At 42.4% G+C, this 19618-nt stretch overlaps 2 protein-coding genes across 6 annotated transcripts in view; one reads left to right on the top strand and one right to left on the bottom strand.

The window, feature by feature from the left end:
* Positions 1 to 284: 284 nt before the first annotated feature.
* The window catches only part of LOC115438577 (myelin-oligodendrocyte glycoprotein-like), a 149761-nt gene continuing 130427 nt past the window's right edge, over positions 285 to 19618 (top strand). For 2 of the 4 annotated variants that reach the window (XM_030162274.1, XM_030162272.1), the window contains exon 1: positions 285 to 390. In XM_030162274.1, the coding sequence (XP_030018134.1) occupies positions 315 to 390 (76 nt within the window). In that variant the 5' untranslated portion in view covers positions 285 to 314. Of the gene's footprint in view, positions 391 to 19378; positions 19496 to 19618 lie in introns of those variants that run through there. The other 2 variants (XM_030162276.1, XM_030162279.1) reach the window with 2 other exon arrangements.
* Positions 9773 to 18354, bottom strand: LOC115438571 (low affinity immunoglobulin gamma Fc region receptor III-like). 2 transcript variants are annotated; one of them, XM_030162263.1, is made up of 6 exons: positions 17901 to 18354; positions 14321 to 14445; positions 13953 to 14210; positions 13603 to 13845; positions 12414 to 12617; positions 9773 to 10664 (listed from the first exon to the last, which is right to left on the bottom strand). In XM_030162263.1, exons 2-6 carry the CDS (start codon positions 14346 to 14348, stop codon positions 10540 to 10542), a joined length of 858 nt encoding a protein of 285 aa, XP_030018123.1. In that variant the 5' UTR covers positions 14349 to 14445; positions 17901 to 18354; the 3' UTR covers positions 9773 to 10539. The 2 variants fall into 2 exon arrangements, with proteins under 2 accessions (XP_030018123.1, XP_030018122.1); XM_030162262.1 differs by having other exon boundaries at positions 9774 to 10664; positions 14321 to 14353.

Genomic DNA, 19618 nt, shown 5'->3' with positions numbered 1-19618 from the left:
TGGAGGTCTGTTCTGTCTTTTCTAGAAAAGAGTGCAGACCTCTGTTCCTTGTATCAGTATAAACATTTACTGAAATTTTCATCCAAATCCATCGCTAACTTTTTGAGTTATCTTGCACACAGACAGACAAACCAATGCCGACAAAAACAGTACCTCCTGGTGGAGGTAATAAACAGTCCTATGTGACCAAGTGCACATGGTAACCATGGTGACAATGTCCACCTGACCTCTGCCTCTGCTGATTTGCTTTTTCCATTGTGCTGTGTCTTCCTCTTTAGTCAAAACAGTCCCTTATCTCCACAAAGGTTCCACTGATGTCACCAGTCGCCATAATAAGCTCTGTACCTGCATACCATCAGCTGATTTGCTTGATAAACACACCTGAGTCAGGTAGGTTTCAGACTGTCTGACGACACTAAACAGTCACAACTCCTGAGGATGTAAGAGTTGAATCCAGTTTTGGACCAGGTTTGGACTTAAGGTTTGGACCAGGTTTGGACTTAAGGTTTGGACCAGGTTTGGACTTAAGGTTTGGACCAGGTTTGGACTTAAGGTTTGGACCAGGTTTGGACTTAAGGTTTAAGGTGAGGACACTTTGATTTGACTCTTAACTCTGATCAGTGTTATTTCAGTGTTATTGTCACTGGACTCTGATTGGACACCTAGTTTTACTTATTTCACTGTCGAGTCTGAAAGTCATCGGTTCAGTCGACCTAAACTTGGACCAAACCCAGAATATTTGTTCTGTATCCAAATCAGACTTTTTCCAGACCTTGACTTGATGGACTTTTAGACTTCAGTTCGACTTCTTTGGTTGTGATTGTACCTGTCGTGTGGAGATCAAGGTTATTATCATTAACGAAAACTAACGAAATGACAAAAACTAGAACTGAAAAAACATTTTCATTAACTGAAATAAATAAAAACTAGAATTAAAAGAAAAAAACAGAACTAACTGAAACTGTATTGTGCGTTTCCAAAACTAACTAAAACTTATAAAAATTCTGGATCAAATTCCCTTCATTTTGGTCTTTGTCAATGTCAGATTGATACGAAATCAATTTATTTCCCTCTCTCAGTTTTCTGTGCTGTCACCATACGACAATTTTGAATATTTTATTCGAATACGACGGCAGAGAAGAAGAGAAAAGAGAGGAGTAAACTAAAACTAAACTACAACTAAACTACAACTAAGCATTTAGAAAAAAATGAAAACTAATAAAAACTATCAAACCTGCTCTAAAAACTAATTCAAATGAACTGAATTAGAGGAAAAAAGTCCAAACTAAATAAAACTAAACTAGAAGGAAAAATCCTAAACTCTTTGAACCTTGGTGTAGATCAGGTTTTTTCCTCGTGTATTTTTTATCTTACAGATGATGTGCTTTTGAACAGACTCTAAAATTCAACCAGGACAAAAACGTTTCTTCAAACTTGATCAAAACTTTCACCCAAAATTCCAGCCTTTGTCGACCTGCAGACACCTGTAAACTGGGTTTGCTGACGTTCAGTCAGTTGAGTTTTAGATGTTTTTCAGATTTCAGTTTAATCTAAATGAACAGTTTTCTCTTATTATCGCGAGATGTGACGAACCGGAAAATACGTGATCACCACCGGAAACCGGAAGTTTTCCCTTTTCTGTTTTTCAAGCGGCGTACTCATTTCAGTATGGCTTCATTCATTTTGGTCGTTTGTCCTTGTTTTCTGAATGCAGCATCAGATGGTGAGTTTTTTGTTGTGTCAGTTTGTTTGTGTTTCTGTTCAATGCTAACACGTGTCTGATAGCGATGGGAAAATTATCCGGTACGCCGACACGTGTGTACGATTCCAGCGCACCGGTAGAGAAGCTGTGAGTGAATGAAAAGTTTGGAATGATCTGGCGATGCTTTGGTTTTTGAATGTTTGTATGGATCAAATTGATCTGTTCAATAGAACATGTTATTACTGTGCGTGTTGTGCCACAGATGTACAGTTCACTAACAGTCTGAGCGCTGCTCGTGCACTGTGGCTCCTGCAGATGAACCTGGTGTAAGTCAGTTATTTCACAGCACAGTCAGGATGTATGTGATACTGTTATAAATACACAAGTCTGTTGGTTTATTTTCATTTCTTTGGTTGGTGGGTCAGTGTGTGGAACTGTTGGTTTGGGTCTGTTCCCCAGTGAGCGGTTTACAGTGTGACACTGCGCGCCATAACCAGAGTTTTGGCGCCTTTACTTCTTCCCGTTTGTTCTGGATTTCCATGGGAGACGTAAGCAGCCGTACAGGCGGAGAAGTGTTTCTGGTTTAGCCTCCGCTAGTTTAAATCTGACCTAAACTGGTGAGTTCAGGCTGTGTGAGCTGTTTAAAAGGTGCTGAAACACCTCTGCGTCATTTGGGTTTGTGTTGGAGCTTGTTTTATGGGGGTCTCTGACCGGAGGGTTTAGTGCAGTGGTTCTTAACCTGGGTTCGATGGAACCCTAGGGGTTCGGTGAGTCAGTCTCAGGGGTTCGGTGGAGGTCCAGACACACACTCCACTCATTAGTCAGGTGTGTGTGTCGGGCTAGGTCTGTGTATGTAAACAAACGGCTTCGGAGACTCTTTCTCTGATTGACATCCAATATACATGGTGTATTGTTGTTGATTATAGCACTACAACACAAAGGAACAGACTTTGCTGTGAAAATGACATGAGAGTGGCACCTGCCAAGGTGAAGCCACGCATTTCTGAACTGGTCTGTCAAAGGCAACAGCAGAAGTCACACTGATTTACAGTAAATATTCATTATTATTGTAGCCTGATGGAAATGAGGTGATGGGTGTGTGTTAAAATGTTAAAAATGATAAAAATGATAAATAGCATAAATACAATAAGTTCATTATTGGAATACACTACCAGGCAAAAGTTTGGACTCACCTTCTTATTTAAATGACATGAGATGGACCACAGATGACCAACAAGAGCTCAGCATCATTTGGAACTCCTTCCAGACTTTTGGAAAACATTTCAGGTGATTACCTCATGAAGCTCATCGAGAGAATGCCAAGAATGCACAAAGCAGTAAGAAAAGCAAAATGGGGCTATTTTGAAGAATGTAAAATCTAAAACATGCTTTGAGTTTTGTCCCACCTTTTTAAACTCCATAATTCCATATGTGTTCATTCATAGTTTTGATGCCTTCAGTTAGAATCTACAATGAAAACAGTCACAAAAATAAGGAAAAAACAGGTGAGTCCAAACTTTCGCCTGGTAGTGTGCGTCAAATTAACACAGGATTAAATATTAAAGGAACCCGAACAGGACTCGTTCAGACGGGGCCTGTAGATCCGACCTGGGTCTACACTCAGACCAGACCAGACCTGCTCATGTACTGAACAGATATGAGCTGGACAAAGATGTGACCCTCAGGACAGGCCCAGCAGGACCCCCATATGGATGACACAGTCCACCACAGGATTCTGTTCTACATGTGACACGTTACCATAGTGACAGGACGATACCAACACTAATGTTCAACGCAATAAAAACAGGAAGTGGTGAACAGGAATTCACCTGCTGTGAGTAAGAGACAGTTCAACCTGAGTTAGCATTAGGGTTAGGGGTTAGCATGAGGGGTTGAGTTAGCATTAGGGTTAGCATTAGGGGTTGAGTTAGCATGAGGGTTAGCATTAGGGTTAGCATTAGGGGTTGAGTTAGCATGAGGGTTAGCATTAGGGTTTGAGTTAGCATGAGGGTTAGCATTAGGGGTTGAGTTAGCATGAGGGTTAGCATTAGGGGTTGGGTTAGCATGAGGGGTTGAGTTAGCATGAGGGTTAGCATTAGGGGTTGGGTTAGCATTAGGGTTAGCATTAGGGGTTGAGTTAGCATGAGGGTTAGCATTAGGGGTTGGGTTAGCATGAGGGGTTGAGTTAGCATGAGGGTTAGCATTAGGGGTTGAGTTAGCATGAGGGTCAGCATTAGGGGTTGGGTTAGCATGAGGGGTTAAGTTAGCATGAGGGTTAGCATTAGGGGTTGGGTTAGCATTAGGGTTAGCATTAGGGGTTGGGTTAGCATTAGGGTTAGCATGAGGGGTTGGGTTAGCATTAGGGTTAGCATTAGGGGTTGGGTTAGCATTAGGGTTAGTATTAGGGGTTGGGTTAACATTAGGGTTAGCATGAGGGATTGAGTTAGCATTAGGGTTGGCATTAGGGGTTGGGTTAGCATGAGGGGTTGAGTAAGCATGAGGGTTAGCATTAGGGGTTGGGTTAGCATTAGGGTTAGCATGAGGGGTTGAGTTAGCATGAGGGTTAGCATTAGGGGTTGGGTTAGCATTAGGGTTAGCATTAGGGGTTGGGTTAGCATTAGGGTTAGCATGAGGGGTTGGGTTAGCATTAGGGTTAGCATGAGGGGTTGGGTTAGCATTAGGGTTAGCACTAGGGTTAGGGGTTAGCACTAGGGTTAGCATTAGGGGTTGGGTTAGCATTAGGGTTAAACCCAGGCTTTACTCCAAACCTGGAACACCTCCTCTAACCCAGTGGAACTCCAGTGGTTTACTCACTCACTCAGCAGAGGGACAGTGGCTGTGGGGTCGGACCACTTCACCCACAATGCACCAGTACCTCTGACCTCTGTGTTTCCTCCCTCAGGTGTTTGGTCCATCTCAGCTGATGTTGGAGATAATGTCACACTGCCATGTGAGGCTCCAGGTGTTGTGGACTTTGAAGACGTTGCTGTAAAGTGGACCAGACCAGACCTGGGTCCACGTCAGTACGTCTTCCTCTACAGAGATGGTAGACCTGATCCAGAGAACCAGCACCCATCCTATGAGGACCGGGTGGATCTGGTCCACAGTCAGCTGATGGGTGGAGACCTGTCAGTGGTTCTGAAGAACGTGACGACAAACGACTCTGGAACGTTTGAGTGTCAACTGATCCAGACGATGAGGTCTGGGAATCGGAGAAAGAGATCCAGGTCTGACACTGATCCCATCAGCACCATCGTCCTGAAGGTCTCAGATCCAGGTGAGTTCAGTGTTTCCTCTGAGTCTGATCAAACATCAGCTGATACTGTGACCTCTGACCTCTGATCAAACACCTGGATGTTCTGCAGGTTCCTCTGGAAACAGGACGGAGACAGGAGACGATGGAGGACATGAGGACAGACAAAGACATGGGCTGATAGTTGGATCTGTTGTTGGTTTTATTGTTGTTGCTGTTGTTGTTCTCTCTGTGCGTCTGTGGGTCTTTTTTTGTTCAAAGAAACAGAACTCAGAAAATCCTCCTGAAAATGAAGTCCTGTAGGTGGAATCAGGTCAGAGACAGAAGACGATGGAGGACATAAGGACAGACAAAGACATGGGCTGATGATTAGTGTTGTGGTTTGTGGTGTTGTGGGTCTGTGTTTTGTTACACACACAATTGTTTTAAAGCTTGTGTTACGTGTGTTGATGAACCTGATCAAATTAGTAAGTGTTTGATTGACATGTGGGACGTTTAAGTTCTGAAGTATTTCTAGTTCGTCATCAACAGCTTGATGTCATTTTCTGTGAGTACAAATCAAACTAAAACTAAATAAATCTGAGTAAACTGTTGAATGGGTTCAGTCGTACATTCAGTGTGTTGTGTGGATTTGATCAGAATATGAATGAATACGTTTAGACCAGAATCACAAACAGGAAGTCCAACTGGACGATTAGGTTTTCTCCATCACAACTACGAATTCACCAACGTGACCATACCGTCAAAAATATGTCACATGATCACGACTTGACACACAGTGGACGCACATGGAGGAACTGGTGTGGATTCTGCAGAAGTCACCTCTGGTGCCATGGCAACATGGTATGGAGCTGCACCTGAAGCATCTGTAGCATCTGTAGCACCTGAAGCACCTGAAGTATCTGTAGCACCTTTAGCATCTGTAGCACCTTTAGCATCTGTAGCATCTGTAGCACCTTTAGCATCTGTAGCACCTGTAGCACCTGTAGCACCTTTAGCATCTGTAGCACCTTTAGCATCTGTAGCATCTGTAGCACCTTTAGCATCTGTAGCACCTGAAGCACCTGAAGTATCTGTAGCACCTTTAGCATCTGTAGCACCTTTAGCATCTGTGGCACCTTTAGCCCCTGTATCTCAGTCCTAATCTCCTCTTTTCACCTGGTTCATGGTTCAGTCTGTTCTCCATGCTACAGTGTGTTGATGGTTAATAAAACCCAGTTTCCTGGTGGTCAGTGTTTCCATGACGACAACAGGCAGAGGTGTTTGTGGTGTTGAATCAAATGTTCATCAGAAACAGAAACAGGACGTGGACGACCGCAGGTCCACTTTTACCCGAAATAACAACACACACACACACACACACACACACACTTAACCACAGAAACTTCACACTAAAGTTTCCAGGAAATAACACATCTGTAGTTTAAAAACAAAACACACAAACACCGACAGAAAATTAAAACAAAGACCCATGAACTGAACTGAACTGAACTGGACTGGACTGAACTGGACTGGACTGGACTGAACTGGACTGGACTAAACTGGACTGGACTGAACTGGACTGGACTGGACTAGACTGAACTGGACTAGACTGAACTGGACTAGACTGAACTGGACTGGACTCAAGTTAAACAGGTTAAAGGAGCAGTGGTCAGTGATTTATATTTACACCTGTTTATTTTTCCACGTTTATTTTTCAACGTTTATATTTACACATGTTTATATTTACACGTTTATTTTTTTACACGTTTATATTTACAAATGTATATTTCCACATGTTTATATTTACATGTGTTTATGTTTACACATGTTTATATTTACACCTGTTTTCTTGGTTTGAATCATTTCTTTATTTGCAGATCATCTGATGAATATTCATGTGTTTGTTTCTTTTTGGTTCCTCTTTTTGTACCTGGTTTGAACGTGTGTTTCAGTTTGTGAATTTGCTTCGTTTCTGTTCCTGCAGCTGTTTTCTCTAAATGAAAAACACTGGACCAACGCACTGTGTTTGGTCCTGGTCAGCCACCGTAAAAAAAAAAAAAAAAAAAACAGAAAAAAACAAAATAAAAAAAAAACTGACTGATTTTCATTTTCCCTTCCTAATGACAAAAAATAAAGTTACTATGTGACAAAAATGGAAAAATGAACCAAAAACACCTGTTTTTTTTTTTTTTTTTTAAGGTAAGGCAAGTTTATTTGCATTGCACATTTCAACAGCGAGGCAGTTCAAGGTGCTTCACACAGGACACTGAAATACAACGACAGGGAAAAGAAACATTTCAAACAGGAGAAAAACCTGCGCTAAGGCAGATCAGTGCTTTGGGGGTCGGAGCCCATGTGGGGTCTGCTGAAATCTGAGAGGTTAAAATGAGGTCAGGAGCCAAAAAAGGCTGAAAACCACTGAACTAAACAATAAATGACAAGAAAACAATTCACACATTTAAACCCAGTACAATTCAAACTCATGTATTAATGCACAAAAACACACACATTCAAACACACAGTGCCCCCCCACCCCCCACTCAAAGTCCAAACTCACAAAAAAATCCACCAACCAAGCAAAATCACACACAAAATTTCCACTTTAGGTTTGTAGCAGTGTTTTAGAAGAAAACAAACAAACAAACAAACAAACAAACAAAAAACAGTTCAGTTCGTTTCAACTAAAAATTCCGCTCCGGGTTTTCCACAGTTTCTCAAAGGTCAGAACAAAGAAGAAAGAAAAAAAAACCATCCAGTTCATCTCAGTTCCTTAGCAAAATTATATAAAAAAAAAACAAAAACAAAAAAACCCAAAAAACGAGTGCACAGTTCCACTCCACGGCTTAGAGAGGAAAAAACAAAAACAACCCCCCCCCCCCAAAAAAAACAACAAAAAAAACAGATTTTACTCACATCCTGTCTTCACTGTCCTATCAGTTAATCCAGTCCAGTCCAGTCAGTGTGGGATCCGGTCCGGGTTTTGCTGCTGCTCTGACTGGAGGAGCGCGTGGATGAAATGAACCAATGGGAGAACAGAACGGACATGAATGAGGTCTGGAAGTGAAATGGCGCAGAAAGATGACGTAGAACCGGGTTAAACTGCCGAACTGAGTCTGGTCTGTGAGCGGCGGTTCTGACGCAGTCTACACTGTCCGTGCCGTTCCGTGCCGTGCCTGTGGAATGCGGATGTAGGGGAGGGTATTTAAAAACTGCCGCCAACTGTGAGCCAATCAGGTGAGTGGATGACATGATGACGACTTCCGGGGCGTATGCGGAAACTACCAGACATGTTACTTTTTTTTTTTTTTTTTTTTTTTATTTATTTATTATTTTTTATTTGACCAGTGACTGGAATTGTCTTTATAATGAGCTGAAGGACTGTAAAAACTTATTCCAACTAAAAAAGTCTATAAAGAAAGAACAGTGAGATTCTGGGAACAGAAGTTTTTCCATTCTGCATCTTGTAACACATTCATGTCCTTCTGCTCTGGTAGAACGGTGATAATGGTTTAAAGCTTTTCTATTATTTCATCAGGTTTATATTTATCTCTGTTTTGTACTTCCTGGACATGTAGTTTTGCACTTGGTTTTGTATCCATTTTGTTTTGGGTGTATTTAGTTTGGTTTGTCTGACTTTATACAGTTTGATTTCAGAGCTAGTTGTGCATTACTAACCATTAAAGCTGTTATTTAGAAGGGGACAGGAAATAGAAGAGTTTCTTCATCTGCTCCTTTTCCAGCAGGAGTGTGTACATGTTTGTTCACCTGATGATTATTATGATTATTATTATTTCATTATTGAACTTGTGAAAAATTACAAACTCTCAGTGAGGATAATAATACAGTAATACAAATGAACATAAATAAAATAAAGAACAAAAATCATGGGGATATGTAGAACAAGAGCAGAAATACATTCAAATACAACACAGTGCAAATCATCAGGCATTTTAAATTAAAGGAGCAGAGATGCAACAGAAAAGACTTTTTAAATTAAAATAATAAGTAACAAGCAATGTTCTGGCTTATTTTCATTGCAGTTTTTTTTCTAATTTTCTGAGGGACAAGACAAACATTTTAAATTTGTTTGTAAATCCAGAAAAGCAAGGCTTGTTATTTGTCCATTTTGCACAGTGGATATGAGGATATTTACCCAATAATAAAATTATATGAATGATGTCTGAAACAGATGAGGCCAAATTATCCATAGAAAAAATATGGTATGATTCAAAATATGGAATATCATTAATTTGGAAATCTTTTTTTTTTTTTTATGTCTGACCAAAAACCGTGTGATACAGGACATCAGAAAAATAAGTGTTCTAAGGTTTCATCAGTACAGCTGCAGAAGGAGCACTGATCCACCTCAAACTGAAAACGTTTGGAAACTACCAGGCATGTTGTGTTTTTTTTTTTTTTTTTTTTGAATAATGAACACTTGAACAGTATATATACATAATAGCATACATCGAAAAAAGGATAGAAAAATAATTCACAATATATTTTACGTCAAATATATAGAAACACACGTAAATATATATATATTTATATATATATATATATATATATATATATTTTTTTTTTTTTTTAATGCTTGAGGTATGAATAGAAATTCTACAAATTAAATAAGATTATACACTTGACAGTTTTTTTTATTTTATTTGCTTTAGAATTTATGACATTCTTTAAATTGTCTAAATAATTGGACAGAAGGGCTTTAAAAACAATAATGTTTGGACGCTGGTGTGCAAATTTATTTATTTATTTTATTTATTTATTCGGGACAGTGCATAGTAACGAACATCTACAGTTGCAGCTGTACATCTGTCAGACTGTAGCAGCAGTACTCATTTCCACCTGTAGTCCTTAGGCAGGTGACAGGAAAGACAGTGGACAAAAAGATCAAACATCCTAAAAACACATAGAACACAGTGAGGACAAACGACTGATGGTCACAGGTTTGGTTTTCCTTCATCCAATGTTTACGTTGAGATTTGAAGGAGGTAGATGACTGGGAGTCAAATTTAGTGCAATGAATGTGAAATTAGGCAAAAATAACTAAAAGGTTGATAATATTTTTTTTCTGGATTTATTTTATCAGTTTGTGAAAAGGCCAAATAAAATATACTGAGAGTTCAATTTACATGAAGGGTCAACTTTGGTGTTTATAAAATTATTTTAAAAACTGTTGTGAACTGTGAGTGGATGACGTGGTGACGATGTCCAGAGTGTATGTGGAAACTACCAGGCATGATACGGCTTTGTTTTATTTATTTGATTTGAACAATGAACAACTGAACAGTACATATACATAATAGTATACATCAAAAAAAGGATAGAAAAATTCACAATTCACAATATATTTGACATTTCAAATACATAGAAACACAAATACAAATCACCACCAACTGAATTTAACTGTTTAATAGAAGACGACACAAAAGAACTGACAATACCAGACGTTCTGAATCAATGAATGACATTTTTAGCGTCCAAACTGATTTTTAGCTCTTAAAGATAACCGGCGTCTGGACCTGGGTGACCTCATACCTGACGTCTGGACCTGGGTGACCTCATACCTGACGTCTGGACCTGGGTGACCTCATACCTGACGTCTGGACCTGGGTGACCTCATACCTGACGTCTGGACCTGGGTGACCTCATATGTGACTATGGTGGTGATGTCAGCGTAGGTGACGTCTGCATGTGTGGAGTCCACCTCTGCACCTGAAAGGAAGAACAAACCATCACAGAATGAACGTCCATGGAGCTCCTGTCTGTTTGTCTGTCTGTCTGTTTGTCTGTCTGTCTGTGTGTGTGTCTGTGTGTGTGTCTGTGTGTGTGTCTGTGTGTCTGTCTGTCTGTGTGTGTGTCTGTCTGTCTGTGTGTGTGTCTGTGTGTGTGTCTGTCTGTCTGTCTGTGTGTGTGTCTGTGTGTCTGTCTGTCTGTCTGTCTGTCCTTCTATGTTCCTGTCTGAGTCCAGACCCAGACCACAAAACACTGGTCTTGAGAACGCCATCACTAGCGTGTGTGTCATGTGCTGCAGTGGGAGGGGCCAATGAGAACAGTCCAGAGTTCTGCACTGAACTATGAAATATACATGTGGTTAATTCTACCGTTAATCTGATGTGATTTGTACATTTACATAAAAACAGTGTCGATAATTCATTCATTCATTTTCTGAACCTGCTTTATCCTCACTAGGGTCACGGGGGCGGAGCCTATCCCAGCTACTTATGGGCGAAGGCGGGGTTCACCCTGGACATGTGACCAGTTCATCACACACTGAACATATACAGACAAACACACACTGTCACATTCACACCTATGGGGGATTTAGATGAACCCATGAACCTATCAGAGCATGTGTTTGGATGGTGGGAGGAGCCAGAGGACCAGACAGAACCCACACAGACAAAGGAGAACATGTAAACTGCACACAGAAAGGTCCCACCCCCATGGACTAAAGGCCCCACCCCCATGGACTAAAGGTCCCACCCCCATGGACTAAAGGTCCCACCCCCGTCAGCTGGTGTTGGAACTGAACCCAGGACCTTCTGTGTGAGGCTCCAGGTCCATCCTCTGCACCACAGTGTCTATAATTCAGCTGATCCATATTTCTTCTCTCTCCTGTTGTGCTGTGGAACAGTTAAAACAAATGTTTGTATCATTAATAACTCGTGCTGCAGCTCTGAGTCTGAGGACCTGGTCCTCAACTGGAAAAGGGGGAGTGTCCACTCCAGGTCTGGGGGGAAGTCCTACTTCAGGGGGAGGAGTTTAAGTATCTCAGGATCCTGTTCATGAGTGATGTGGATTGGATGGAGCAGTAGATTGACAGGTGGATCTGGGCGGGGTCTGCAGTGACGTGGATGCTAAACCGGTCCGATGTGGTGAAGGAGGAGCTAAGACCAAAGGACAAGTTCTGGATTCAGCGGTCCATCTACGTTCTGACCCTCAGCTGTGGTCCAGAACTCTGGGTACTGACCCACAGAACCAGGTCCTGAGTACAAGAGACCCAAATGAGGTTCCTCTGCAGAGTGGGCGGGCTCAGCCTTAGAGATAGGGGGAGGAGCTTGGACATGTGGGAGGGACTCAGACTAGAGCCCAGATAAGAGGAAGAAGACGCTACGAAACTTGGACAAACAAATGCAACGTAGAACATCCATCCATCTGTTTTCTACCACTTATCTGGGGCCGGGTCACAGGGGCAACAGTCTGAGCAGGGACGCCCAGACTTCCTTCTACCCAGACACCTGCTCTAACTCATAGAACAACATTCACAACATATATGTAGGACTGTGTTTACTTCTGTGGTCACATTTCTAGCATCTACAGTCCCACAAATCCAGTAACAGTCCACCAGGACCACATGACCTTCAGGAAGTCCACCTACAAATGAAACGTGGACCCCAGAGGAAATAAAATAAAATAAAATCAAATCAAATCAAATCAAATCAAATCAAATAAGAGTCTGACCTGCAGTTCTCCTTCGTTTGCATCGTATCACCAGTAAAACCAGTACGATGAGGAAAACCAGAGCACAGGTACATCCAACAGGAACCATCAGAGCCAGAGAACCAGGAGAAGGTGGAACAGAAGGTGGAACAGAAGGTGGAACAGAAGGTGGAACAGAAGGTGGAACAGAAGGTGGAACAGAAGGTGTTGTGGTGGTAGATTTCTCTAAAATCAAACAAATACACAACTATTAAATCACTGACAGCAGAAGAAAATGAGTTGGTGTCAAACAGAAGAGGTTTCTGGGTGGATCCAGACCTGCTTCCATGGGTCCGTTTCAAACAGACCAGAGTTTGTTCAAAGTCTGGACTTTTTTTCTCTGTGAACACAAACATGTGAACTCTGATTCAAACCAAACAAGTGAACTGAGACCACCTCCGTTTCCAAACAGACTCTGGTCCGGTCCACTTCTGGTGTGAACAGAACCGGCCTCCAGCCCAAACAAACCCACCAACCATCAGCCCTTTTGTGTCGGACCGCCCACCGAAGCCGTCCAATTATAAGAAGGCCTGTTTTTCTTTTGTTTGTTGTGGAGCTGTTTTTTGTTTTTTTGTTTTATTTATTCATTCTTTCTTTTCTGTTGTTGTTATTATTCTTGTTGCTGTAACTGTTTTGTAGTGTGTGTGCTGTTGTTGAGTTTTGGTGTTTGTGTTGTTGTGTTGAGTGTGTGTACATCCTGTTTGTTGGGTGAGTTGTGGTGCTTTGTTTCGATGTTGTTAACGACCCCAGGAAGTGTGCAGCAGCTAATGGGGATCAAACGAACTAAGAAACTAATAAACCTGCCGTGTCTGACTGGCCCCGCCCCCACCTTTTCTGTCCAATGCCAGTGCAGTTCATCACATGCTTCTGTTTCAAATGTTGGTCCACTGGTACAAAGTGGAATGAGAATGTGATCCGACCCAAACGACAAAAACCCAGTCTGCACTGGATCTGAACCACAGAAGTGGACCACAGGACTGTCCAGGTGGGAATCCAGCCGAAGCGTCCAAAACCAGAACCATGGACTGATGGACCAGTTCCAGACCTGCTGGTCCACTCATCCTGTCAGTACATGTCAGTAACTGGAGTAAATACACTTATTTAGATTTTCAGGGTCAACGATGGCTTTAATGAACTCCGATCATCACACACTGTTTTTGTCTGTCCTGACCTGAGACGGACATCCAGCTGGGCGGAGACTGTCCAACTCCTGTGATGTCACACCTGTAGACGCCTTGATGAGCCAGTGACACCTGGGGGATGGTCATGTGACCTGCAGGCCCAACGCCGACGAAGACTCCATCTTTATAGAAGTCAGCTGAGCGGTTGGAGGGAGGGCGTGTCCGACAGTGCAGAGACACTTCCTGTCCCTCCATCACAGGGAGGACAGGACTGTGCAGGACCAGCGGTCCACCTGGACACAGACACACAGGTTCATGCAGGTGTGAAGCAGGCCCTGACTTCAGTCTGCATGTGTTTCCTCTGGGCTTCAGCAGCTCCAACACCACAGTCTGTTCTTACCTGTCACACTGAGGCTGATGCTGGTCCTGGTCTGTCCCTCTGAGGACTCACACCAGTACACACCACTGTCCCAGGAGAAGAGCGTACGGATCCTACATGAGGACCCATTCCCTCTACCCCATTCTGTTCCACAGTGTCTCCTGGTTCCTCTAGATGTATTTCTTCTCAGAGTCCATCCAGGTCCTTCGTCCTCACAGCTCAGAGACACTAACTGTCCTTCAAAGAACTGGGACCAGTTTGGACTCACCTTCAGAGACGCTGTGGAGACAAAAACAGCTGATCACTGACACAGAGGGTCAGTTATTACATCTGAAGAACAGGTTTAATGCTGAGTTGTAGACCGGACCGGACCGGACCGGGTTCCTCACCTGTGTTTGTGCAGCTCAGCAGTGACATCAGAACTGAAGAGAAAAGACAGTGAGGTGGGTCTGAGGGTCTGAACACTGAACCATCCAACACAAACCTGCACCTCAGGACAACCTCTGCAGTCCGTCTGCATTTGGAGCAAAAAGGAAAAACCTTCTCTGAACAGAGTCTACTGGTCACAGACTACTCACCTGAGACCGACCCCCCAAAGGACTAGGACCCCCTGACCCTGAAACTGAGGCTCATTAACATATGGAAAAAGGTTTACGCCCCCCCCCCCCCCCTAGAAAATAGAACTGATGAAGGACGGAACATTTTCAGGAACAAAACCAGTTCAGTTGAACTAAGAAGAACGACTGAGGATGAACGATGACCTGGACAAAGGACAACTTACACCAACACCCCCCACCCCCCCACCCATACCCATAAAAGTGTCATATGTAGACCCACAGGGCCAGTGGACCAGTCCAGTCCTTCAGGTTTGTCCAGACCAGCCCACAGGGGCTCAAACAGGACTTTCCTGGTACATGCCTCCATCCCACCACCCTCCTACTAAGGACCACCTCTCTCTAAACTTGGACCCTGGTCAGTTTGCATCATGGAGAACCCCAGGTAAGACCAGGATCACAGACTACAGCTCTGCCTTCAGTGGATCCAGACAAACTGGTTGAAAACCTGATGGACCTACTCTGGACCAGTCTGAGGATGTGTGTGTGGTTCCACTAAAGCATCCTGGCTTCAGCTGACCCTCCATCTGTGGGGACCCTGTCAGCAGAGCGTCCTCTTTCACATTCCTGGGTACATCTTAGAGGAACTGGACCACCAAACCTCAGTGGTTTTGAGAACACCCAGCTCAGACCTGCTACGTTCATCACTGATTCACCTGTTTGAGCAGCATAAGCTGTTTGGTTGTGTCTGGTTCCTGATTTGAACTGTCCTACACCAGACGCATCTGCACTGACCTCACTGTGTTCATATTAATGATCAGAATAAAGGCTGTCTCCACTCTGGGACTCACAGACCCATTACAGTTCTACAAAGTCAGCTGGAACGCTCATTAACGACAGAGGCTGAGTGTGTGTTTGTCAAACTGATAGAAACATTCTCAGACACAAGACAGAGTCACTGGATTGTGGAATCAGAAGAGTTCACCTGCACAAGGAGTCAAGTACATAGAACAAATGCAGCAGCTGACACTAACAGCAGGAGGTCGAAGCTCATAAATATAAATGGGGGCCATGACAGTGTTTGGTGCTAAACTAAACATAACATTAGCGTGGCTGAAAACATTACGTCGCAACTGGCCCGATGTTTCCTAAGAAACAAACAAACAAAAAACTAACAAACAAAAAAGAAACTCATGAAATCCATGATTTTAAAGCCTTGTTCAGCTGTTTGTGTTTGTATTTATGGATTTAGTTCCAGGACAGTGTGCGTTGGCTTTAGCTACAAAGAACAAGATGGACCAGATTTAGCAGAGAAGCCCATTTCTATCTGTTCTCCTGAACTAACAACCAGTATAACAAACATCACTTAGATTATAAAGTCCTAATACACTGGAAGAAAACTGTTAAACATGACAGATACAGGAAGAGTGTTCAGACCGAACGGCTTCAGCCAAATACATGAGACGGAGCTGACGTTCTAAAAATACACCAACTGTAGAGCAAGAAAAAGATATAAAAGAGGAGAGGAAAAAAGAAAAAGAGAAAGAATAAGATATAAAAGAAAGAAAGAGAAGAAAGAAAAAGAGAAAGAATAAGATATAAAAGAAAGAAAGAGAAGAAAGAAGAAGAGAAAGAATAAGATATAAAAGAAAGAGAGAAGAAAGAAAAAGAGAAAGAATAAGATATAAAAGAAAGAAAGAGAAGAAAGAAAAAGAGAAAGAATAAGATATAAAAGAAAGAAAGAGAAGAAAGAAGAAGAGAAAGAATAAGATATAAAAGAAAGAAAGAGAAGAAAGAAAAAGAGAAAGAATAAGATATAAAAGAAAGAAAGAGAAGAAAGAAAAAGAGAAAGAATAAGATATAAAAGAAAGAAAGAGAAGAAAGAAGAAGAGAAGGAATAAGATATAAAAGAAAGAAAGAGAAGAAAGAAAAAGAGAAAGAATAAGATATAAAAGAAAGAAAGAGAAGAAAGAAAAAGAATAAGATAGAAAAGAGGAGAGAAAAAAGAAAAAGAGAGAAAGAATAAGATATAAAAGAAAGAGAGAAGAAAGAAAAAGAGCAAGAATAAGATATAAAAGAAAGAAAGAGAAGAAAGAAAAAGAGAAAGAATAAGATATAAAAGAAAGAAAGAGAAGAAAGAAGAAGAGAAAGAATAAGATATAAAAGAAAGAAAGAGAAGAAAGAAAAAGAGCAAGAATAAGATATAAAAGAAAGAAAGAGAAGGAGAGAAAAAAGAAAAAGAGAGAAAAAGAACAAACAAATAAACAGGCTAATTGTACAATTGCCAACCAGACATGGAAAACAGTCCAAATCAAACCTGTTTAGTTAAAAACTTCAGTAGAATGAACTCAGTTTATACAGTCCTGGGGTTTGTCCTGTTTAACACAGAGATACAGAAGAGCAGATGGACTGACACAGACGGGTTACTTTTATATAGTCCACTTCAATATAGGTTTGTTTACCAAGGTTTAAAATAGAAACAGACACCTTTAGAACAGGATCTAAGTTTGACTCTCTCTTTTTTTTTTAATCAAAAATGCTGAAGTGAGAGTGGGGGGTACTTGGATAAAAAAGTCTATTTCAGGGGGTGCTCCGCTGTAAAAAGTCTATTTCAGGGGGTACTCTGCTGTAAAAAGTGTATTTCAGGGGTACTCTGCTGTCAAAAGTCTATTTCAGGGGGTACTCTGCTGTCAAAAGTCTATTTCAAGGGGTACTCCGCTGTAAAAAGTCTATTTCAGGGGGTACTCCGCTGTCCAAAGTCTATTTCAGGGGGTACTCCGCTGTAAAAAGTCTATTTCAGCGGGTGCGCCACTGTAAAAAGTCTATTTCAGGGGCTACTCCGCTGTAAAAAGTCTATTTCAGGGGGTACTCCGCTGTAAAAAGTCTATTTCAGGGGGTACTCCGCTGTAAAAAGTCTATTTCAGGGGGTACTCCACTGTAAAAAGTCTATTTCAGGGGGTACTCTGCTGTCAAAAGTCTATTTCAAGGGGTACTCCGCTGTAAAAAGTCTATTTCAGGGGGTACTCCGCTGTCCAAAGTCTATTTCAGGGGGTACTCCGCTGTAAAAAGTCTATTTCAGCGGGTGCGCCACTGTAAAAAGTCTATTTCAGGGGCTACTCCGCTGTAAAAAGTCTATTTCAGGGGGTACTCCGCTGTAAAAAGTCTATTTCAGGGGGTACTCCGCTGTAAAAAGTCTATTTCAGGGGGTACTCCACTGTAAAAAGTCTATTTCAGGGGCTACTCCACTGTAAAAAGTCTATTTCAGGGGGTACTCCGCTGTAAAAAGTCTATTTCAGGGGGTACTCCACTGTAAACAGTTTGAGAACCCCTGCTCTAAGTCACTCTTTTTTCCCAGTTTCACCACCTGCCCCCCCCCATCCTAAAGTGCATCTCCAGTCAAAGGTTCAGTACTTACAGAGCAGACCCAGTTCAGGTGATGCCTTCATGGTCCTTGTGTCTGACTTCACACCTACTGTTTGACGTTTTGACGGTCCGTCTAAAACCCTCCCACTTCCTCTGTGTGTGTCTGGGTTGGTTTTGTCTTTTTTTTCTTCACTCTAACCCCTCCTGTCCTGTTTCAGCCTGTACTACTGTTTGTCCTCATCAGGTCCAGTTGGATCTGCTCAGAATAAATGAAGGTGTGTGAAGGTCAGAACATGAGGAGGCTGATCTGTGGGGCCATAGTGTCAGAGGAACACCACAGCACTAGTGTGGAAGCTAACAGTGCCGCTGCTGGAGCCCCTCCCAGACTAGAACTGCTCAGGTCATCCATCCATAGTCCATCCATGTCCCATATCTGGTCTGATTGGACCAAAGCTGTGAAAACAGACAGGAACAGCCTCGTTCTGTCCAACATGGACCGAGGACAGAAGACTGACAGACTTGGACACTTTCATTCTGAACCCAGCGGACACTTGATGGAACTTGTCAACGTTGTCATCTGGGCTGTTGAAGAGTTGTCGGTTCCACTCTGTCCTAGCAGGTGCTGTGGCCACTAGAGGGAGATGTTCCTCTGCAAATATGAGCTGATTGACAGGATCCTGTTCCTCACTGTTCCTCACATTCATCCTCCATCACAGTTTGGATTTGAACAGTGGAGGACATGTTGTGAGCAGATCAAAGTGTGTCCAGTTTGTAAAGCAGGTGTTTGACAGGTGACCACACAGTCTGATCCAGAATCCTGACCAAAGCTGACAGGAATGTGGATGTGACAGGAGCAGGTTCACATCTGATCCAGGACTCCAGTCTGTGGAGGGTTCGCTGGACTTCCAATGCTCGGAATTGTGGATTCTGTGCTTCTGCTGCGGGTTTGAACCCTTCAGTCCTGTTTCCATCAGATGGAGTCACAGATCTTCTCTGGTACCGATGGATGAATCCACCAAGGAGGAGGAGGAGGAGGTCAGGGTTCATGGAGATGAGGGGAACCACAACCAGAACCACAACCACAACCAGAACCACAACCACAACCAGAACCACAACCAGAACCAGACTGGACCACCATCAGTGATCAGAGTCAGTGATTCACTCAGTTCATTCTCTGTTAAAATTATTAATTAATGACAGATTGAAGCAGTTATTTCCTATGAGTTTACTGACACGGCTGGACAGTCTGGTTTGGACCAGCTCCATGTGTAAAGGGTCATGAGATAACTGTTATGATTCTGAGTTATAGAAATAAAATTTAATTTGATTTATTGAACTGGATGAATTTCACATCACCAATAACAGAGCTCCATCAGATGAGAGAGAGAGAGAGAGAGAGAGAGAGAGAGAGAGAGAGAGAGAGAGGAGGAGGAGGAGGAGGAGGAGGAGGAGGAGGAGGAGGAGGAGGAGAAAGGGAGGAGCCAATTTCAGGTGAACTGGTGGTTGTTTCGTTTTTCATTCGACCATTGGACTGAGTGCAGATGGTATTTGTTTGATGCAGTTCTTCAGCTCAAATGGCGTTAGTTTTTTTTTTGCTTCTCTGTGGACTGGTTCAGGTGGTGGCTCCTCCGGTTCCCTCCTCTGAAGGTAAAGTCTGTTCTTCACAGTAGAAATGTTTCATTTTTACATAATTGATTCAAAGATTAATCATTGAATTTTAATCGGTGAACTGATTTGTCTGGTGTTATTTCTTCTTTTAAAGGGCTCAGA

Source organism: Sphaeramia orbicularis, chromosome 18, assembly GCF_902148855.1.
Source record: "Sphaeramia orbicularis chromosome 18, fSphaOr1.1, whole genome shotgun sequence".
Taxonomy (NCBI): domain Eukaryota; kingdom Metazoa; phylum Chordata; class Actinopteri; order Kurtiformes; family Apogonidae; genus Sphaeramia; species Sphaeramia orbicularis.
This window is presented reverse-complemented; position numbering and strand designations above follow the sequence as displayed.

Bases quoted from the DNA above. Each gene is read 5' to 3' on its own strand.
- LOC115438571 (XM_030162262.1), bottom strand. From the start codon at position 17,931: ATGAAGGCATCACCTGAACTGGGTCTGCTCT. The intron at 14,354-17,900 runs GTAAGTACTGAA...TTTTCTCTTCAG, and splicing joins ACCTGAACTGGGTCTGCTCT to TTCTGATGTCACTGCTGAGC. The intron at 10,665-12,413 runs GTCAGACTCTTA...TCTTCCTTTCAG, and splicing joins CAAACGAAGGAGAACTGCAG to GTGCAGAGGTGGACTCCACA.